We start from the raw sequence: 18,318 nt of genomic DNA, 5'->3' as shown, positions 1-18,318 counted from the left end.
CTCCGGGCACAGTGCCAGAACAACTGAATCAAACTCTGGGGGTGGAGCCAGGAAATTGGACTTTAACCAGCCCTCCAGGGGATGTTGATGCACATTTAAGTTTATGAACCGCGGATGTAATTAAACCTTTCATGCTTAAAAGAAAAAAATGTAGAAAGAAATCATCAGTGCCAATGATGCACAAGGTTATCTTTATAAACTAGCAAAGCGCCCATACTGAGAGGAAAATTAAAGCAGCAAAAGCCAAGTATTGAAAGTCAGGGCCTCTTGATTCACAGTAAGCCACTGAGGAGGCCTGGGTCACACAAGGCACCTCAGAATGCGATAGCATATGTGTGCCGAGGCCCACCCGGAAAATACATCACTAATAAAACCAAATTCTTTAAACTCCAGGAAGGATGAGACTGTATATTCGTTGAGCTCTCAACCACTTTTTCCATCCCCAAAAACTTTTCACCTTAATCCCTTTCACCACAACTTGGATCATAGCCTTGGATTTTGTTCAGGAGGTCACATGCTTATTATTTTTCTTTCTTTTCCAGTAAAGGGTTACCTTCCAGTTCAACATTTACCTTGGAAGAGGGGACCATCTACTTAACTTCTGAGCCAGACGCTCTGGAAATGCAGGATGACAATGCCTCCGTGCTTGATGTCTACTTAGTAAGTCAATTTTAATTCTTCCCTTTCCCTTTTGACTGATAAACAGGTTTGCAAAAGGGCAAGTCCTGTAAAACCAGGCATGCTTAGGTTTAAAAAGAAATGTCACTCCTATAAATGAGGTGTCTTCTCACAAGCTATGCTTTTCCATACTTGGTGCAGAGCATCACACAAAAGGTATATCCAGGGCAGGATCTAACTTGACAGGTACAACCAGAGAACAGATCCCCTAATTAAGGCTAAAGTGAAGCAGGCCCCTTGGGTTCTTACAACAGCAAAGCGAAAGTCATCTTTGACTCAACTGTGTCCCTGTGTGTGAGTTGTCTGCATTTGGCTATTAATTCATTCCCTGATAAATTAGTAGCCTAAAAAACACAGAACTGGGTTGTGAGAAAATCTGAATTCATTGCCAAAGAATCCGGGCTCACACCCCCTATCTGGTCACCCACCAGCAGTGTGATGTGGCAAAAGCCTCTCCACTGTGGGTCCTTATTCGCCAAAGGAGGGAGGTAATGCCTGCCCCGCCTGCCTCACAAGGCTGCTGGAGGAGCACAAGTCACCACCTGTGTGAATTCCCTTTAGTACCCATCAAGTTGTCTATAGGGGCTTAATCTACAGGTTAGATGAGGCCTAGAAAGATCTCCTGATGGGCTTGCCTGCATTAAAAGACACTGAGTATTTTGCTGGTAAAGACCACTTCACGTGTGTTCCCGCCCCCCATCCTTATACACAGGGAAGCCACTATTCTGGAATTTCTACTTTAAGTTTTGCCAGGCCTGGGCCATGACACTCCATCATCCTTGGTGTATTAGCCTGATGTTAGGAATCAACACGACCTAGTGGTATCTCGTACCATCCTGTGGTATTCAATAGTGTGCCATTGCTCTGCACCCCGCTCCTCACTTCTCCGTTCCGCCTGACCTAGCACTCTATTTCCCCAAGTGTATTCTGCAGGACATCCTAAAAGACCTGGAACCCAAGTCCACCAGCCTCTTCCTGGAACCTCACCCAAAGTAACAGTCACAATCCTCAAGGTCCTATACCCTGGCTGACTGCCCTGGCCTTCTTGGCCTTGATCCCGTACCACTCTTCCGCCTCGGGACCTTAGCACTGCTTTCCCTGGCTAAGCACTTCTCAGCTATCCCATGCTTGTTCCCTCACTTCCTTCAAGTCTCAGCTTAAACATCTCCTCTTGCATAGGTTCTCCTTCACCCCCTGTATAAAAGAGCAGCCCCAATCCCAGCAACCACCTTTGTGAAGGGATTTTTTACACAAGCACTGAGTATACTGGTTATAGCACAAAGAGACTCTTTTCTGCTGAGCAGTGCCCTGCCCCCACTTAAAAAAAGTTAAGTTATATCACAAATTTCATATGGAAGTTAGTTTATCCTCACAACCAAGAAGCTAGAGAGTTAAACAGGAAAAAAATTATACCATTTTTGATCACATGGTAAGTTTGGTTTCATCAGAAGTAGAACTCAAGAAAGCTGGAAGACCTAGTGAAATATCTTCCTGAGTTTGAGGGTTCAGGCAATTTGGTTTACCTTTACAGAAATAAGGCTAGCACTACAGCTGGGGCACGTGATACTCCTGACTGTCATCAAGCAAATGGCACTGCTGGTGCCAGTCCCTTACCTGTCCCTGCTTGTTCCTGTAGGGATCAGTTGTCTTGTTAACCATTTTGTTTGCTCTTTCTGGATATGAATAGTTTCAATTATAAAAATACTGCAAGTTGTCTGCCTTTATTAGTCTAACTTTTTGCTTTTGATGTCTTTGACATTGAAAAGCAAAGTTTCAGAAAAGGTTACTGCTTGCCTTGTTTAATACCACAGGCATCCAATACAATCGTTGGTTGTATTAACAGCATGAGAGGTCAAACTAGCCATAAAGCAGCCTCGAGAGGGGGGATGAGGTCTTCCAGGGAGAGCATCTGTTGGGGCTTAGAAGCATTGGAGGGAAAGGAAGAGGAGGAAGGAGTCAAGCTATAGTGAGCAAAACAGGCAGTCAAAATCTCAGTACCCTGGGAGAAAAACTGACCTCACCCAATTTTACTGTGTAGCTAGGAACAGTAAGCGATCAAAATATTTTTGAGTGTGTCCTATAAGCCTATGTCCTAAATACTTTGTGTTCATTTATTTAATCCCCATGTCCACCCCAGGAAGAGATGGGGTTACCAGCACCATTTTACAGATATGGAAATCAAGGCGAATGCAGATTACACAGTGTGCTCCAGGTTTTACACCCACGAGCGATAAGAGCTAGAATTCAAATCAGTGGAGACCAACCCAGAGCACACTCATAATAGTTCAGCTAAGAGTCATTATTTTAAGTAAGTAATGATTTTCTGTTTTACTTTTTTAAATGTGAAATATTGTTGGAATTATATACAGAGGTTCTTTGGGTGCTGCCTCCATGAAGTGTGAGTAGCAGTTTCCTGGCATCAAAGGGCTTAAGAACTGTTGTACTAGATTTTAAAAAAAAAGGCATTTTAAGTTTTACAAAAACTACTCTCAACGTAAAGCCCCATCTTTCTTTTTGGGGTCATCTCTCACCTGCATAAGGAGCTTGTCTCCAGTGAGATGGGTATGAGGCGTATTTCCATAATCAGTAGCTGCAACAGCAAGAAAGTTCTTCCTGAATTTGGAGCTGGAGTAGGAACTCCGCTACCTTCTCTTTGCAGAGAAGTTAAATGACTTGCCCAAGATAAAATAACAAGTAACATGACCAGAAAAATATAGAGGAAAGAGAATACAAAGGTAAATTTCATGAACAATGAAACCTTTTTAAATTTCAATATGAAATGTGATAGCTCAAGATGGATTAAAGCAAATGGCTTGGCATTGTTAGAAAAACACAGAATTTTGAACACTAATAATGCCCCGATAGAGTATATACCACACCCAACGCCCCTGGCTGTGCTTTTCTTCCTAGCTCATTTGTGGTGTATTTGTCCCCCTTGACACAGATAAGGAAACAGGCTGGACTGGTCCAGTTCTTGGAGCTGGTAAATGGCATGGCCAAATTTCAGACCCCGCTCTATAAGCTCTCCTCCCTAACCCTGAAAGCAGGAAGCACCTCTCGCTGCATAGCTACTGATTATGGATCAAGTACAGCAGTTCTTAAGCCCTCCACACACACACATCCCAAAGAACCTTTGTATGTAATTATAACTTACACATTTTAAAAATTGAAGTAGAAAACTTATGTAAATTAAAATAGCAGTTATTTTAAATGCATAAGTTTAGTGAGAAGAGTGGCGTTACATTACATTTTTATAAGCCCTAATATATCCAGTTTAACAGAAGCTGATTCTCATCTGTTCCTGCTTTAGGCTATTGGATATCTGGCTTGTCAGTGCTCCACTGTGGCAACCCCGACCATGTATGGTGATGACAGTGAAAAGGCAAATAATATCTTAGTGTTAATAGGAAAATAGTTTGACCTCAGGGATCCCCAAAGATGATTCACCACAAGTTATTCTAGAATTTAATCCCTTCAGCTGTTACAAAACCAAAGTCAATATAAATTAAAGCTAGTAGGACCCTGGATCTTATGCCTAGCTCTGCCTCACTTTAATCACTGACCTTGATTAATATTAATCTCCCTTTGGGACCTGTAGGTAGGTGAGGGAAAAGACTTTTCCTGCTCCTTTCTAGGCTCTTGGATGAAAATAACTCCTATAGCAAAGGAAAGAGTAACAGGAAAATACATGTAATTTTGGACATGCACGGGCCACGTAGAAATGAGATTCAAAGACAGGTAGTTGAGGTGTCTGTGCCGAGGGAGGGGGTGAGGGAGCTGTCTGGGACTTCAAAGGGGAGGAAAACAAATCATAGGATGATGAGCTCAAATGTTTGGTGTACAAATGTTTGCCAAATCCTACAGTAAGTCAGTCTGCTGTAGAAAGTTATCTACGGTAACAGCTAGTTTTCCTGGGAAAGGGTCCCTATCTAAATTCTTGTAGGCAGTTAAAGGAGAGGTTGAGAACTTTCCCATTCAATGGTTCCTAAATGCCTGCAGCTCAAAACAATCCACATACCAAAATGGCATATTTGGGGGTCATGTACTTTGTCCCCCCTCCATTTTCTCATCTAAAAAAAAGGATAAGAAAATTACTCATTAGACCCTTTCCAGCTCTGATTAGCTGAGGGTTAATCTAAATTATAAGGGGTTACAGGTTTTTCTAAAACAACTGCACTTTTCTCCCCAAATTTCACTGTTTCATCACATCCTCTACCATAAAGCTTCACATTATTTAAACTTTAACTTTATGGCAATACATCTGGTAAGTTCTGCCCCATGGACTTAAAATTTCAGGGTGTTTTCTCATGCTAGAGATTTTAATTTTGTGTTTTGCATGCTCTTCCAGATCTTAATGGACACAGCTCATTGCATTTCCTTTCATATTTTCACTTGTATCCATGCTATGAAAGTGTGAAGGGACAAGAAGGTCTAAGGGGGGAAAGCCAAGCTTGCCTACATCTTCTTGATCTTAATTAGAACGTTTTAGTCAAAACCATCCTTACTTGCAGTGCAGTTGGAGGCTTCTGTGGTGACACTGTAGTCACAAAGTTGTCATAAACAAACATCCTCAGATTTCTCCTGTGGTGCTTCTGTTCCTTTAAGGTAACCGCATATCTATTGGTAGAGGTGACCTAAACCCCTAGTGTGATTGTGTGTATATTAATCTATAATGCTGCTATGTACCTTTAATGTATACTAGATTTAAATGGTGTATGCACACCGACAACATGAAGTTCTCCCTTTTAAGGATCCACAACCATTGTAGACTCAAAAAGCTTTCTTGCTTTTCCCATGCTTTGCTGATTGTCCCACTGTCCATAGGAAAGCATCTGGTTCAGGTTCTGTGTCCCTAGCTCTCCCCCAGTATTTGAAAAGGCCATTCACCCTCTCACTGTTGAGTTCTAACAAGCTGATTCATTTGCAAATATTCAACTCAAATGAGGTGTTTTTTAAGATCATTATTTTATCCAGTGACTGGAGATATTTTTCATGGAGTTGATGACACAGATTAGGATATTTAAAAGAATACAACAGAGATGAACTCTACTGATTTAAAATGAATGATCGTGCCCCCTTCATAATAGAACTAGATTCCACATTTTGAATCGTCCCAGATATTCTAAGGCACTGATGTGATCAGAGTAGCTGTTATTTCAGCTCCTAAAGCTGCTGTTTTGCCTGATGTAGAATACAATTTGGTGTTAATGGGGAGAGGCACAGCCAACAGAACCATTCCAGCTGAAAATGTCATGAGTAACTGTCCATTTATGACCAGCTGGGAATGGGTGGGGAAGTGGGAGATAAAGGGATTGCTCTGTTATAAATACAGAAGATGTGAAAGATAGCTGCTACACAGCGACTTTCTCCCTTCTCTTATTTAGTCCCTGGGTATGTCCTTTTGTTTTACATTTTCTAAATCAACATCTTCTCAGTAGTGTACTTAACATCCAGATGTGTGTGTGTGTGTGTGTGTGTGTGTGTACAAAATGGCTGTTTGCAATGCAAAATAGCTGTGGGCAAAGGAGAAGAAAGAATTGAGCCATTTTTTCAGCCATGCCAGCTCCGAGAGAGTATGCTGCTGTGTCTTTAGGGTGCTTAATAATACTCTTTGATCATGGAAGGGAGAGTGCAGAGAAGTGAAAATGATTGAATTAACAGCTCAGCATACTAGTGTGTATGAGGAAAAGAAGCGCTTAAAATTAGGTCATGGGCGTGTGAGGAAGTCGGTGGAACTTTTTAGCAAGAGATACCACATTTTGGATGTGACTGGTTGGCGCTGAGATTAATGACATGTACAAGTAGAGCATACCCCCTAGTATTGGCAGAAGTGAGAGGCCTTCATTGAAAGTAGTAATACTGTTGCTTTTAGGAGAGAGCTAGATTCTCCCTAACCAAAAAAATGGAGCTCAGATTTTTTTGTAGATTTTAAGGAAAACAAGTAGGAAGAAAGGTGTGTAACCAGAATGTCATCTCCTGTCATAGGACCACACTGTGGAAAAATGAAAAAATATCAGAAAGGGCAAAATAGGGTCCTTTATCTCTAGAAATCTCCCCCAAGTTCTTGACACACCATTTCTAAGACACAGGGAGGAATTGAGGAATGGCCCCCTCTGCACAAGCCCCACCACATCTGCAAAGTGATTTGTGTACTGAAACAAGAGTGACATGAGCAAGTAATGGGGCAACCTGTCTGTTTGTATAAGGAGGTCACCCCCTGTGACTTTTTAACAAACAATATGGAAACGTTGTTCAGGGGTTAGTGTAGGAAATCAGACTGGAATTTCTAGGTGCTGGCTTTCAGTTAAAGGAGGCCCAGAGTTAGTGGTGAATGAGTCTTCACAGCTATGGTGGCTGATTACCACCTAGATGTCCTAACTGTACAGTGACTCGTCGTCACACAGACCAGCTTCGTTTCCACCTTTGCTCCTGAGTCTGGTCACCTGAGCTCTTCATGGGAACCTTTTATTTTCTCATTCTTTGCCTCATAGCACTGGCCCCTCTCTACACCCTTCAATTCTCCTTATTACTTTCCTTTCTGATTCTTCTTCCTTGTCATAGGAAGCCAACATTAGCTGATCTCCTGAGCCTTTACAACGTTCAGGAAAATAGTTTGAGGAAGAATAATCTCTCATGGTATGAACTTCCTGAGCCTGCAGAAACCAAGTAGCAAATTCCAAAGAAACCAGAACAGGAACAAGTAAGCAGGATAGAAAAGGAAAGCAGGTAGGGCCCAAGCCTGTCATTCCTACAGTTCACTGTCCTGGGATCTCAGGAGGCCTGGAAAATTCTGGTACACAGTAGAATGTGTAAGTACTGTACACGTGATAAAAATAAGCCTGCGGCCCTCCCTGGTGGCGCAGCGGGTTAGGACACAGCACTGCAAGTAAGCCGCAGCCATTTCAGTATGAGTTTGACCCTCGGCCCTGGAGGTGACCCACATGGCACGGCAGACCTGTCTAGCCAGCTGCCCCCCTCAGCAGTGTACTTCGTCAGTCAGCCTGTTCTGCTCTCCACTCTGTCTCTGGTGAATTCTCTCACTGCCCCTGCACCTCTGGCCTATACCCCAGTTCTGCATGCATAAGTAAATATTAAAAAAAAAAAAAAAAAGCCCGCACCCCCAGCCCATGTCATGAATGGTGTGGGCAAACTCAGGAGTGGGGGTCTGAGAGCATGGCTTCCCTCTGCCCTCGTTGGTTTCTTAGGGTTAGCAGAACAAAGCACACAAACTGGGTGCTCTAACATGTCTCACAGCCCTGGACGCCAAAGGCCAGGCACAGGCAGGGACATGCGCTTCCTCTATAGGCTCTGGGGGAGGATCTGACCTTCCTTTCCCAGCTTCTGGTGGCTCCTGTGCTCCTTAGTCACCTCTGACTTGCCACAGTCACAACTGAGTCAGTCATCGCCTTTTCCCTGCAATGCTGTGTGTGTCGTCCCTCTTGAGTATATCTACAGAGACCGTATTCCAAATCTGGTCACATTCCAAGGTTCTAGATGGACACTGTTCACCTACTACAAGCATGTAAGTTGCTCTTACTTTGTGTGGCCTCATTTTCCCCTTCAGTTTTCCCATTTTCCTCTGTGAATGGTTCCAGATTATTTCCAATCCCTCCAGAAAGGGTCAGGTAATGAGTGTACTCACAGACAGAGACACCTGTTACAAACACAGTGTATTAAAAATGAAATGCCTGAAGGTGAACCAGGGCCTTGATCTTTTTATAGGCGCCCCACCTGTCTAGGGCTGAAATCCACTGAGCTTGCTGACAGGGCCCTTCAGTTTCAAGCATCCTTCTTTTCCTTCAAGCTACATGTCAAGGAAAACTGTGTCATTCCCCAGGATCGAGTCCGAGGAGAATGGACCAGCTAGAATTAAGCACATTTCCCCTTATTATTAAACAAAGCTAAGGAGAACCGTAGGCTGCTCCTACCACACTCCAGTCAGAGTTGGACTTGCAGTGTGTTCCAGCTTGCAGCAACCCTGCTGCCACCAACTGGTGAGAAGGCATCGGCGCCCTCACCAGCAGGGACCAAGGCCCTTGAATGGAAATCTAGTTAGGAGGAAGCCTAAAGCTCGTGGACTCTTCCATTCCACGTACTTTCTGGCAGCCTCAGCACTGTGGGTGAGTGTTCCACAGGGGGGCATCCGTCAGAGCTCCCCCTGACAAGCCCAGCAACTACCACCTTTCAAATTGAACTGAAGTCCACAACTAAAATCAGGCCCCAGAATAAAGGCCCCAACCTTCCCCAGCATCCAAATGTTATCCTCATCCATCCCCGCCATTCCAGCTGCGCGTCCCTGAAATGGGCCTTGGCAGTGTGCGGGGATGCTTCTTTCTACTGCTCAGGTAGCAGTTGTAGCAAAGTATCAAGAGCTTTCTCTTCACTCTTAGTGGCGGACAGGTCATCCCGACAGCCATTTAGCTCTCAGGCGGCTGTAACCTCACAGCTCCCCCTGGGACAGGGCTGAATAGAGTAACACCAGATAAAAGTCTTAAAAAAAAAAAAAAAAAAAGCTTTTGAATCCCAGTAATGCTACTGTATTTGTTTCCTAGAGCTGCCAGAACAAAATCCCTCCAACTTGGGGGTGTAAGCAACAGAAATGTATTCTTAGGAGCAGACTCCAAAGTCAAGGAGCCGGCAGGGCCGGTTTCTCACAGGGTTGTAAGGAAATAGCTTTTCCCAGCCTTTCTCCTCGTCACATCCACCCCTTGTCACTTCTCAGGGTCTTTCCTTTATGCACGTCTGTCTCTGTCCAAATTGCCTCCTCTTATTTGGATGCCAGTCACACTACATCAGAGTCCACCCTGACAACCTTATTTTAACTTCATTACCTCCAAAATGAACTTATTTCCAGATGAGGCATGTCTGAAGTATTGGGGCTTAGGATTTCAGCATAAGAACTGGAGCATTAGAGACACAACTCAATCGGTAACCAGTACTGTATATTTTTGTAAAGAAAAATGATACCAAGAAAGGTGCTACAGAGGAGAGGCTTCAAGCTCCTACCTGCTCGGTAAGCACCTGCCACTCCACCCAGGGCTCCCGTTCTGGATGAAACTGGAACATTTTCACAGTGTGACAGAGGTAAGGATCAGAGCAAATTCAGCTGTAGGCCCAGGGCCAGGAGCATATATCAGCTAGCTGGGTAGCCATTTGGATGTAAAGTTGTAGCGAACATTACTAGAGTGTGGAAGGATGGCTGCCAGGCTGCCCACCTGCCCTCCTGTATAAATCACTGATGCCCTCAGACTTCTCTTGGTCTCTGGAAAACAAATTAATCAGGCCACAACTGCTGCACTAACCATTTTGAAATGAAAGGCCATAACCCTAAATCTATCCCAGAAGGCATCCAAGACAACTGCCTACCTTTTTTTGGAGGGGGAGGAGGTTCTGCTCATCTTTTCTTTCCTTCTTTCTTTTTAGAGGCTAGAGGGAGAAAGAGAGGAGGAAAAAGAGACGTGACTGAGCAAGTAAAAACAATGCGAGCAGAGGGAAAGAAGAGAGAAAGAAAAGCAAGAGAGGAGAAGAGGAGGAGGAGGAAGAGGCAAAAAAAGAGAATGGAGATGAGAAGAGAGGACATAGAACTGAAATAGAAGAGGAAAAGGGGAGAGAAGAAAGAAAGTGAATAAAAGAGGAAAAGAGATGGGGAGGAGAAAAGAAGGGAGAAAAGTGGGGAGGAGATGAGAGGGAATGAAGTAGAGAAGAAAAAAGGATAAGAGGCAGAGGAGGAAATGGAAGCAGGAGGAGAGGGAAGGAGGAGAGAAAAGGTGAGATGAGAAAGGAGGAGAAGCAGATGATGGAGGTGAGGAGAGGGGGAGAAAGGAAGGGGAGTGCAATAGGAGAGGAGAGGCAGGAGAAAGAGGAAAAGGGGAAGGGAGAAAAGTGGGAGAAGAGAGTGAGGGAGAGGCAGGAGGGGAGTGGAGAGGAGGGGAGTGGAAGGGTGAGAGGTCAGAGGGGAGAGGAGGTGAATATGGAAGGTGATGGAGGACAGGAAGGAAAAGGGATGGAAGGGAAGAGGAGGAGGAAAGTAGTAAAGAGGGAATTTCAGAGAAAGGGAAAGGGAAGAGGAGAAAAAGATAGGAGAAGGAGAGAGATGAGAAAAGAGGTAGATCAAGGAGGGCTTTGGAAAGGGGGGAGGTAGCAGAGAAGAGGGAGAAAAGGAAGGGGAGAAGAAAGGAGGGGAGGAGAGGGGATGGGCGGAGTGGGAAGGGGAAGACAGAGATGAAGAGACAAAAGAGGAGAAGGAGGGGAGAGAGGAAAAGAAAAAAAATGAGAGGAGAGTAGACATGGGGAGAGGGAGAGGATGAGGCAGACGCTGGAGTGGAGGGGAAATTGAGAAGAGTGGGTGAAAGGGAAAGAGAGGAGGTGAGGGTGAAGAGGGGATAGGAAGGAAGTAGAAGGGGGAGAGGCAGGAGAAAAGTGAGAGGTGAGCAGATGGCAGGGAGGGGAGAAGAGAAAAGGAGAGTAAAGGAGATAATAAGGAGGAAAAATATAGAGGGGGAGAGGGGAAAAGAAAGAGAGGAGGGAAAAAGGGAAGAAGATAAGAAAGAGGAAAGGAAGGAGAGAGAAAAGGAAAGGAGACCAGAAGTAGGGAAAAGGAGGAAAATAGGAGAGGGGAAGATGAGGTAGGTAGGGAAGAACCGGTGCTTGTGCAAGGTGCTGCAGATGGCCTTGGTTGAGTCCCTGAGGCTGGCGGAAGCCTGGGCACCCCCTGTGTTGCCTATACCTCCAAACCCGCTGTGAGCGGAGGCCAAAAGGAGTGGGACAAGGTAGGATGGTGGACCTGAGGTCCTAGACACGGGAACATCAGCCAACAGGACACAGACAATCAAAAACACAAAGGAACAGAATGGGTCCTGGGAAAGCAGAATTCCAAAAGCTAGACAGAACCAAGCCTCCCTGGTAGCACAAGGAGTTAGTCCCAGGACTGTCACATTGACAGCCTGAGTTAGATCCCAGCCAGGGAGCTGACCCACATGGTGCGGTAGACTTCTCCAGCTGCTCCCCAAGCAGTGTACTTCAGTCAATCTGCCTGTTCTGCTCCCCACTGTCTCTGATGAATCTGCTCACCCCCCACAACTGTGGGCTGCACCCCAGTTGTTGTGTGCATGATAAGTAAATTTTTTTTTTAAATATCATAGACAAAAGTGAGGGGTTTGATAGAGGAAGTAGAGACAATCACCTGCAGAGAATTTTGCTTTCCTCACTGGAATCACCACAGACTATTTCACCTGGAAACCAAGAAAAAGATGCACTGGACACCATACCACAGAGATTCCTACTTTCCTGGGCCCAGAAGCTTAGACCTTCAGTTAACTGCAGTTAAAAAAGAACATCAAGAAACTATTTACAAGGGAAATGTAATTCAAAGCCTCAGTCATAGTACCCCACCCCTGTAAGTCACCATTATTAAGACCAGGAATGATAAATGGTGAGATCAACAATGAAAGGAGCACTCATCCCGTTTCAGTAGGAGTGTAACGTGTGCCCCCTCGATGGGAAATGGTATGGAGATGCCTCAAGAAAATATAGAAATGCCATATGATCCATCAATATCACTTAGAGTAAATACCTAAAAGATTATGAAAAGATTTGTTCATTCTGCATAAATAGAACCACCATAATAGCCAGTTCACCGAAGCCACCTAAATGCACATCAACAACCAGCTGCATAAAGAGATGAAACTAAAAACAGATGGAATAGTGACTACAGGTCAAAGTAAGTGAATCTTGAGATGATTATACTCAGTCAGAAAGTAAAAGACAGTTATGAGATGTTTTCACTCATTTGTAGACTATAAATACCCAAAGAAAACCCAACTGGCAAAACCAAGAAAAAAATTCTTTGACTAAAGGTATTGGAGGGGAGACTTATGGTATTTCCATGTGACGTGATTTTTATACAGAGAAAACTGAAGACAACTCCATTAAACAAACAAACAAAAAAAAACCTAGAATAAGCAAATTCAGTAAAATTACAGGGTATAGAATCCATATACAAAGCATGGTTGTAGTTCTATACCCTTGTAACAAAGTATCAGTAATGAAGAAAGCAACCCTATTTACACTGCATCAAAAAATATCTAGGAATAAATTTTAAGAGATGAAAACATCTGTATGCTGAAACTGTAAAACACTATTGAAAGATATTCCATACTCCCGGTTTGGAAGAAATAATATTGTCAGAAATAACCTATCAGCTAAAGCAATAAATGGATCCAATGCAATCATTATCAAAATTGCAATTATGGCCCTCCCTGGTGGCGCAGCAGGTTAAAGCACAGCACTGAGAAGCTAAAGCCACTTGAACATGAGTTCGATTCCCGCCTGCCCCGGAGGTGACCACATGGCTTGGCAGACCTCTCCTGACCCGCCCGCTGCTCCCCTCAGCAGTGTACTTTGTCGATCTGCCTGTTCTGCGCCCCACTCTGTCTCTGGTTTAGCCTCTCACTGCCCCTGAGCCTCTGGCCTGTACCCCAGTTCTGTATGTACAAATAAATAAATCTTTAAAAAAAATTGCAATTACATGTTTACGGAAACATGACAAACACACCAATATTTGTATGGAACCACAAAAGAACCTGCAGAACCAAAGCAATCTTTAGAAAACAACAAAACTGGTGGTGTCATTCTCATCCTCCCTGATTTCAAGCTACAGCTGAACCCAGAATAATGTTTCATGCAACATCACATTATTATAATATTGAGGAAAGAAAAGTAATCCAAAGATGTTTGAGGGCCTGCTTTTGTTAATCATCATTTCACTTGAAGTCTCTAAGACTACCAATAGTAACTGAGGACTTCACCTGTGTTACAAAGCTGTAGTATCAAAACAGAGTACAGGCATCAAAGCACACATAGATCATGAAACAGAACAGAGTAAAGAAATAAACCCACAGGTATATGGGCCCACTAATTTACAACAAAGGGGGGAGGAATTGCCTCTATATATGGTGTTGGGTTAAATGAACAGCTCTGGCCAAAAAAAAAAGAAGCGAAACTAGACCAATATCTTACACCATACACAAAAATTTACTCAAAATGGATTAAATCTGAACACAAGACTTGACATTGTAAAAGGAAGGAATCATCAAGGAAGAAGAAAAGACAGGTGGTATGATAAGGATTTTGGAACTGACTCCAAAAGCACAGTAAGAAAACCATCCACTAAATAAAAACACAACCTATTCAATGGAAAAAATATTTTCAATTATATATCCAAGACAACTAACTTTGAAATGGCAGAGAAAGAGTGGAATGAGAGTGGAATAATAAGAGATGCTCCATAGCACGGTCAGGGAAGTGCAACCCAAAACCACCAGGAAATGTCATCTTACCACTATGTGATGGCTAAAAAAAGACAAAAAAATCCAACATTGGCGAAGATGTAGAGAAAACAGCCCCATATGCTACTGGTGGAAAAAACTGGGATAGCTACCATGGCCAGCAACAGGAAGATTCTCAAAAACTTAGAATTATCATGATCCAGCAGTTCCACTTTTGGGTACTTGCCCAGAGGAGACAAAAACACTTTCTAAGAAGAAACGTGTGCACCCCTATGCTCATCGCAGCAAAACTTACAAGAGCCAAGATAGGGGAGCCACGTAGGTATCAGTGGGTGCATGACTGTAATCAATGGATTACAACTCAGCCATAAATACTTACACAGTGGAATCCTGCATTTGCAACACTAAGGAATTAATGTTAAGCATAGCAATCACACAGAAAGACTAATACTGTAGGATTTCATTTATATACGGAATTTAAAAAAAAAAAACCTCAAGTATAGAGAAAACAGAACACTGATTGCCAGAGGGAGGGGGCTTGGGGTTGGCAAAACAAATAAAGGGAGGTAAGAGGTACAAATCAGGGGGACATAATGTACAGTGTGGCATCTAGAATCAAAAATGTTGTAGAATACACCTGAATGGTATCAAGAACGTAAATCTGAAGTTAGTCTTGTATGGGGGTAGATCGTGACTATATTCCCAAGGAGATCACAGTATCTGTAAATATCAGGCTAGGTTGTACACCTGAAACCAGCATAATGGTATATGTGGATGATACCGCAATAAAAACAATTTTAAAGCTCAACCTTGATTCCTACAAATGTGTGAAACATGGAGACTCCATAGACTAGTTGGTGCTGTTCTCCCTGGCCAGTCTAACGTTTGTGAGGTTCAGTCTTTTACTTCAGCTCTGCCCTAAAATCCCCACACCACCTTCTAGATATTATGTATAATTAACCGACAGATTTTCATAACTCAGTTGAGGGGCAGTTGAGAAGAAAGGTTGAAGAAAGGGGGTTGGAAATGAGCCTAGAAGTGAGACCACGGAAAAGAGACTTTTCAGCATTGATGCCTGTTGCCTTTGGCTCTGAGAGGTGAACCAGACACTCCATTTTAAAAACTCCGGGAACACCCGAGAGACACTTGCACTACCAACCTGGGCAGCTTCCAGTTTGCCCACTGCTGTTGGTCACGCCACCAACCAAAGCTGCTACTTCTGTAAGATTATTGCTAATTAGCCATTTCTGAGTACATTATGCATTTAAGCAGGCAAGCCTTTAATGTAGCATCTCTTATTATCTTTTCTTTCCGGAGTAATTAAAACATCTAGACTCTACCTCCTGGTGGTGCAAGAGTTAAAGTCTCAGTGCATCAAGCTATCACTGCCACTATAACATGAGCTCAACCCCTGGCCAGGGAGGTGACCCACATGGCACAGCGGACCTCTCCTGTCTCTCCAGCTGCTCGCCTCAGCAGTGTGTTTCAGTACACCTGCCTGTTCTGCTCCCTGCTGTCTCTGGTGAATCTTCTCACCCTGCGCACCTCTGGCCTGTTCTTATATGCATAATAAATCTCTAAAAATTAAAAATAACAGACTGATTTTGACTCAGTTTTACAGGAAGAGAAGTTACTGAAGACACTTGCTTCTCATGAATGGTGTTCCATGTCCTGGGTGCCTCCTGCTGAGCCTGGTGCTCTTTAGTGACTCAGCATGAGCCCGTGTTGTCCTTGTCTAGCTCATTGTGGACAAATGAAAACCTGGACTTAGATCTTTGTGGGTGCTTTGGGTTCTACTGCCTAAGAGTTTCTAGATATGAAAGGAAAACAGTTCACTGTTAAAGAAAAAGGAAAAACCAAATAGGCAAACATCTCTAACAGATAAATGAGAGGGTGCAATCTAAGTTATTACACACAGTGGTAAGTTAATAAAAATGACAACTCAATAGGCTCAAAACATGTGATAAAATATTCATTTTATGTAAAATCACCTTTGATCTAGTTTCTTTCCTAGTAATTTTGAGAGTGATCTCAAACTTTTCACTCAAGTTTTTTAGCTTCTGAATGAAGATGTTAAGTTACACAATCTCTATGACCCAGCTCCAACCGCTTCTCTACTTTTTGGGGAACACTGCTGTGTGCAGGCACTACACTGAATGATGCACATGACTGTGTGGCGTGTATGTGTATATACAGGTATATGGATGTGCATACTTATTTACGCATGCATACACATGTACACACATACTTGGAATTTCCCCATAGAAAAGTTTATCCCTTACAACTACTCTATAAAGTGAGGTTTCTTGACCTCACTTTACAGAGAAAACAAATAAGGTGTGAATAAAGGTAAAGTAACTTGGGTGTCTACGGTAGCTGTGGTAATTAGAAAATCAATACTTTCCCATGTCTCTCAAAGCTGACTGGTCCTGCTTCCCTACATATTCTTGGTGCAGCTGTCACAGGTTGAAATAACTGCCTTTGACCTTAAATGGTTGCCATTTTCAGTTAACTATTTGCTGGATATATTTTTACTCTGCCTCAGGGATAGCATTTGAGTATGAACAAGCAGTGCATTTTCTGTTCTAGTTGTCTTCAGACCTGATATGTCATAGTACATCCCCAAAACGCTGTGCACTTGTGGGGCAGGAGTGTACCCAGGGTTACCTCCCAAGTTCCTGGAGGAGTGTTGTGAGGTAGTAATTAATACACCACAAGTCCATCAGATAAGTATGTGCTCTGCTCATCACTGCAGAAGAATCCAAGCCTAATGCACCCCACTGTTACCTGCTCATTTCTCAAGTACAAGTCACAGAGAAATAATAAGTTCCTCGTCCCACTGATAAGAAGCAGCTATAAATCAATGACAAAATGCAAGTCTTACAGCTGATTTTCCTTTTTTTTCCCCCCTCCAGTAAGTCAAATGGTGACCACTTGTAACAGATGGATGAGACAGAAATACAGTGGTGGGAGAGAAGCTTCTCCACTTCAGAAATACAAAAGGAACTTGGCTGAGCCCCTCTGCACACAAAGGAACCATCAACTGGACTTAGGAGTTTGCGAGATGTCAGGGGAAGCACAGCCCATAAGCTGGTCAGCAGATGTGATGTGAAAAATACCACACTGTTGTCATTTGCTGTTGCTTGCTCAACTGTGAAGAACTGCATGAACTATGTATTTCAGCTGCTTTCTATACCATTGCCAATCACCTTTTTGAACTTGGAAGTGCTATTTTCCTATTGACATTTGCATTATTTCATTTTGCATGCATCCAGTGATTATACATGAAAAACATAGGTAATCTTATATATTTTTAAAAATCCATGCAAAATGGAATAAAATATAAATTCTGCTTTTTTTTTTTTTGCAAAATTATAATCACAGCCCATGTCATTTAAAGTTCTAATTGGTTTCCTATAAAGATCAGTGTAAGATGTCTGCATACTATACTTTATAGAAAACTAGCTCCTATAAAGATTTTTTCACTGTTTACTAGTGAAATGAGAAAAGCAAAGCTATTTATAAAAGGCCTTATGTTGTGTACATACATTGTCTTTGAAATATCTGTGATTTAGTTTATTGCTTGTAAAAGAGAAATTATATAATTTATTTAGTAAATACTATTGTAAACTATAGTTTTATTGAGAGAAATAAAATATTTTGTTCTCAATTGTGGCACTATGTTAATTACGGTAATTTATGGTCTTTAGATTTCTTTTAGTAATCAAAAATAACTTAGGCCCTCATTTCTAGATATTTGGGAATCCTAAATAAACTGACTCATGACAGATGAAGAGAAAATTTTCTGGGCCCAGGGGAAACATTCAATAGCAGATTATTACGCAACTCAGATAAAAGAATCTCTCAAATGTCCTGGTATAGTATACAACTTACACTATGCTATATTGTGATTAACAAACAATCCCAAAAATCTCTGGGTAGGTGGCCCAGAGTCATCCCTAGATTGGACAAGCCACTTTTGCAGCAGAAGAAAAAAGGTGATATGGAGCCAAGTAGTAGGAGTTCATATATCTGTTGCTTAAATACAGTTTCCAACTCTTGTGCTCACATTCCACAAAGCAAATGACAGTGACAAGTTTGATGTCAAGGGAATGAGGTATATAGTTCTGCCATAGGAATGGACTCAGCAGAGACAGGCAGTGAATGTTTTAAGCAATTGATACATAAACTATCTAAGGAGTGACCTACACAGTGCAGGCTTAAGCGGCTGCAAAAATCACATACCGGTGGGAATATAAGGGGGAAAAAAAAAAAATCACTAGAACACAAAATAACCAAAGCTGTAGAAAAACATTCCTCATAAATAAGATGATCAGTATAAATTAATTCAAGT

At 42.6% G+C, this 18,318-nt stretch overlaps 1 protein-coding gene across 1 annotated transcript in view; it reads left to right on the top strand.

The window, feature by feature from the left end:
- The window catches only part of PIP5K1B (phosphatidylinositol-4-phosphate 5-kinase, type I, beta), a 269,554-nt gene extending 251,921 nt beyond the window's left edge, over positions 1 to 17,633 (top strand). Inside the window, exons 14-15 of the mRNA XM_004677616.2 lie at positions 543 to 660; positions 16,880 to 17,633. Of these exons, the coding sequence (XP_004677673.1) occupies positions 543 to 660; positions 16,880 to 16,882 (121 nt within the window). The 3' untranslated portion in view covers positions 16,883 to 17,633. The remainder of the gene's footprint in view (positions 1 to 542; positions 661 to 16,879) is intronic.
- The last annotated feature ends 685 nt before the right edge of the window (positions 17,634 to 18,318 follow it).

Source organism: Condylura cristata, unplaced genomic scaffold (genome assembly GCF_000260355.1).
Source record: "Condylura cristata isolate star-nosed mole 26May11 unplaced genomic scaffold, ConCri1.0 scaffold00006, whole genome shotgun sequence".
NCBI lineage: Eukaryota > Metazoa > Chordata > Mammalia > Eulipotyphla > Talpidae > Condylura > Condylura cristata.
Note: the sequence above shows the minus strand (reverse complement) of the source record. Positions and strands in the feature narration are given on the sequence as shown.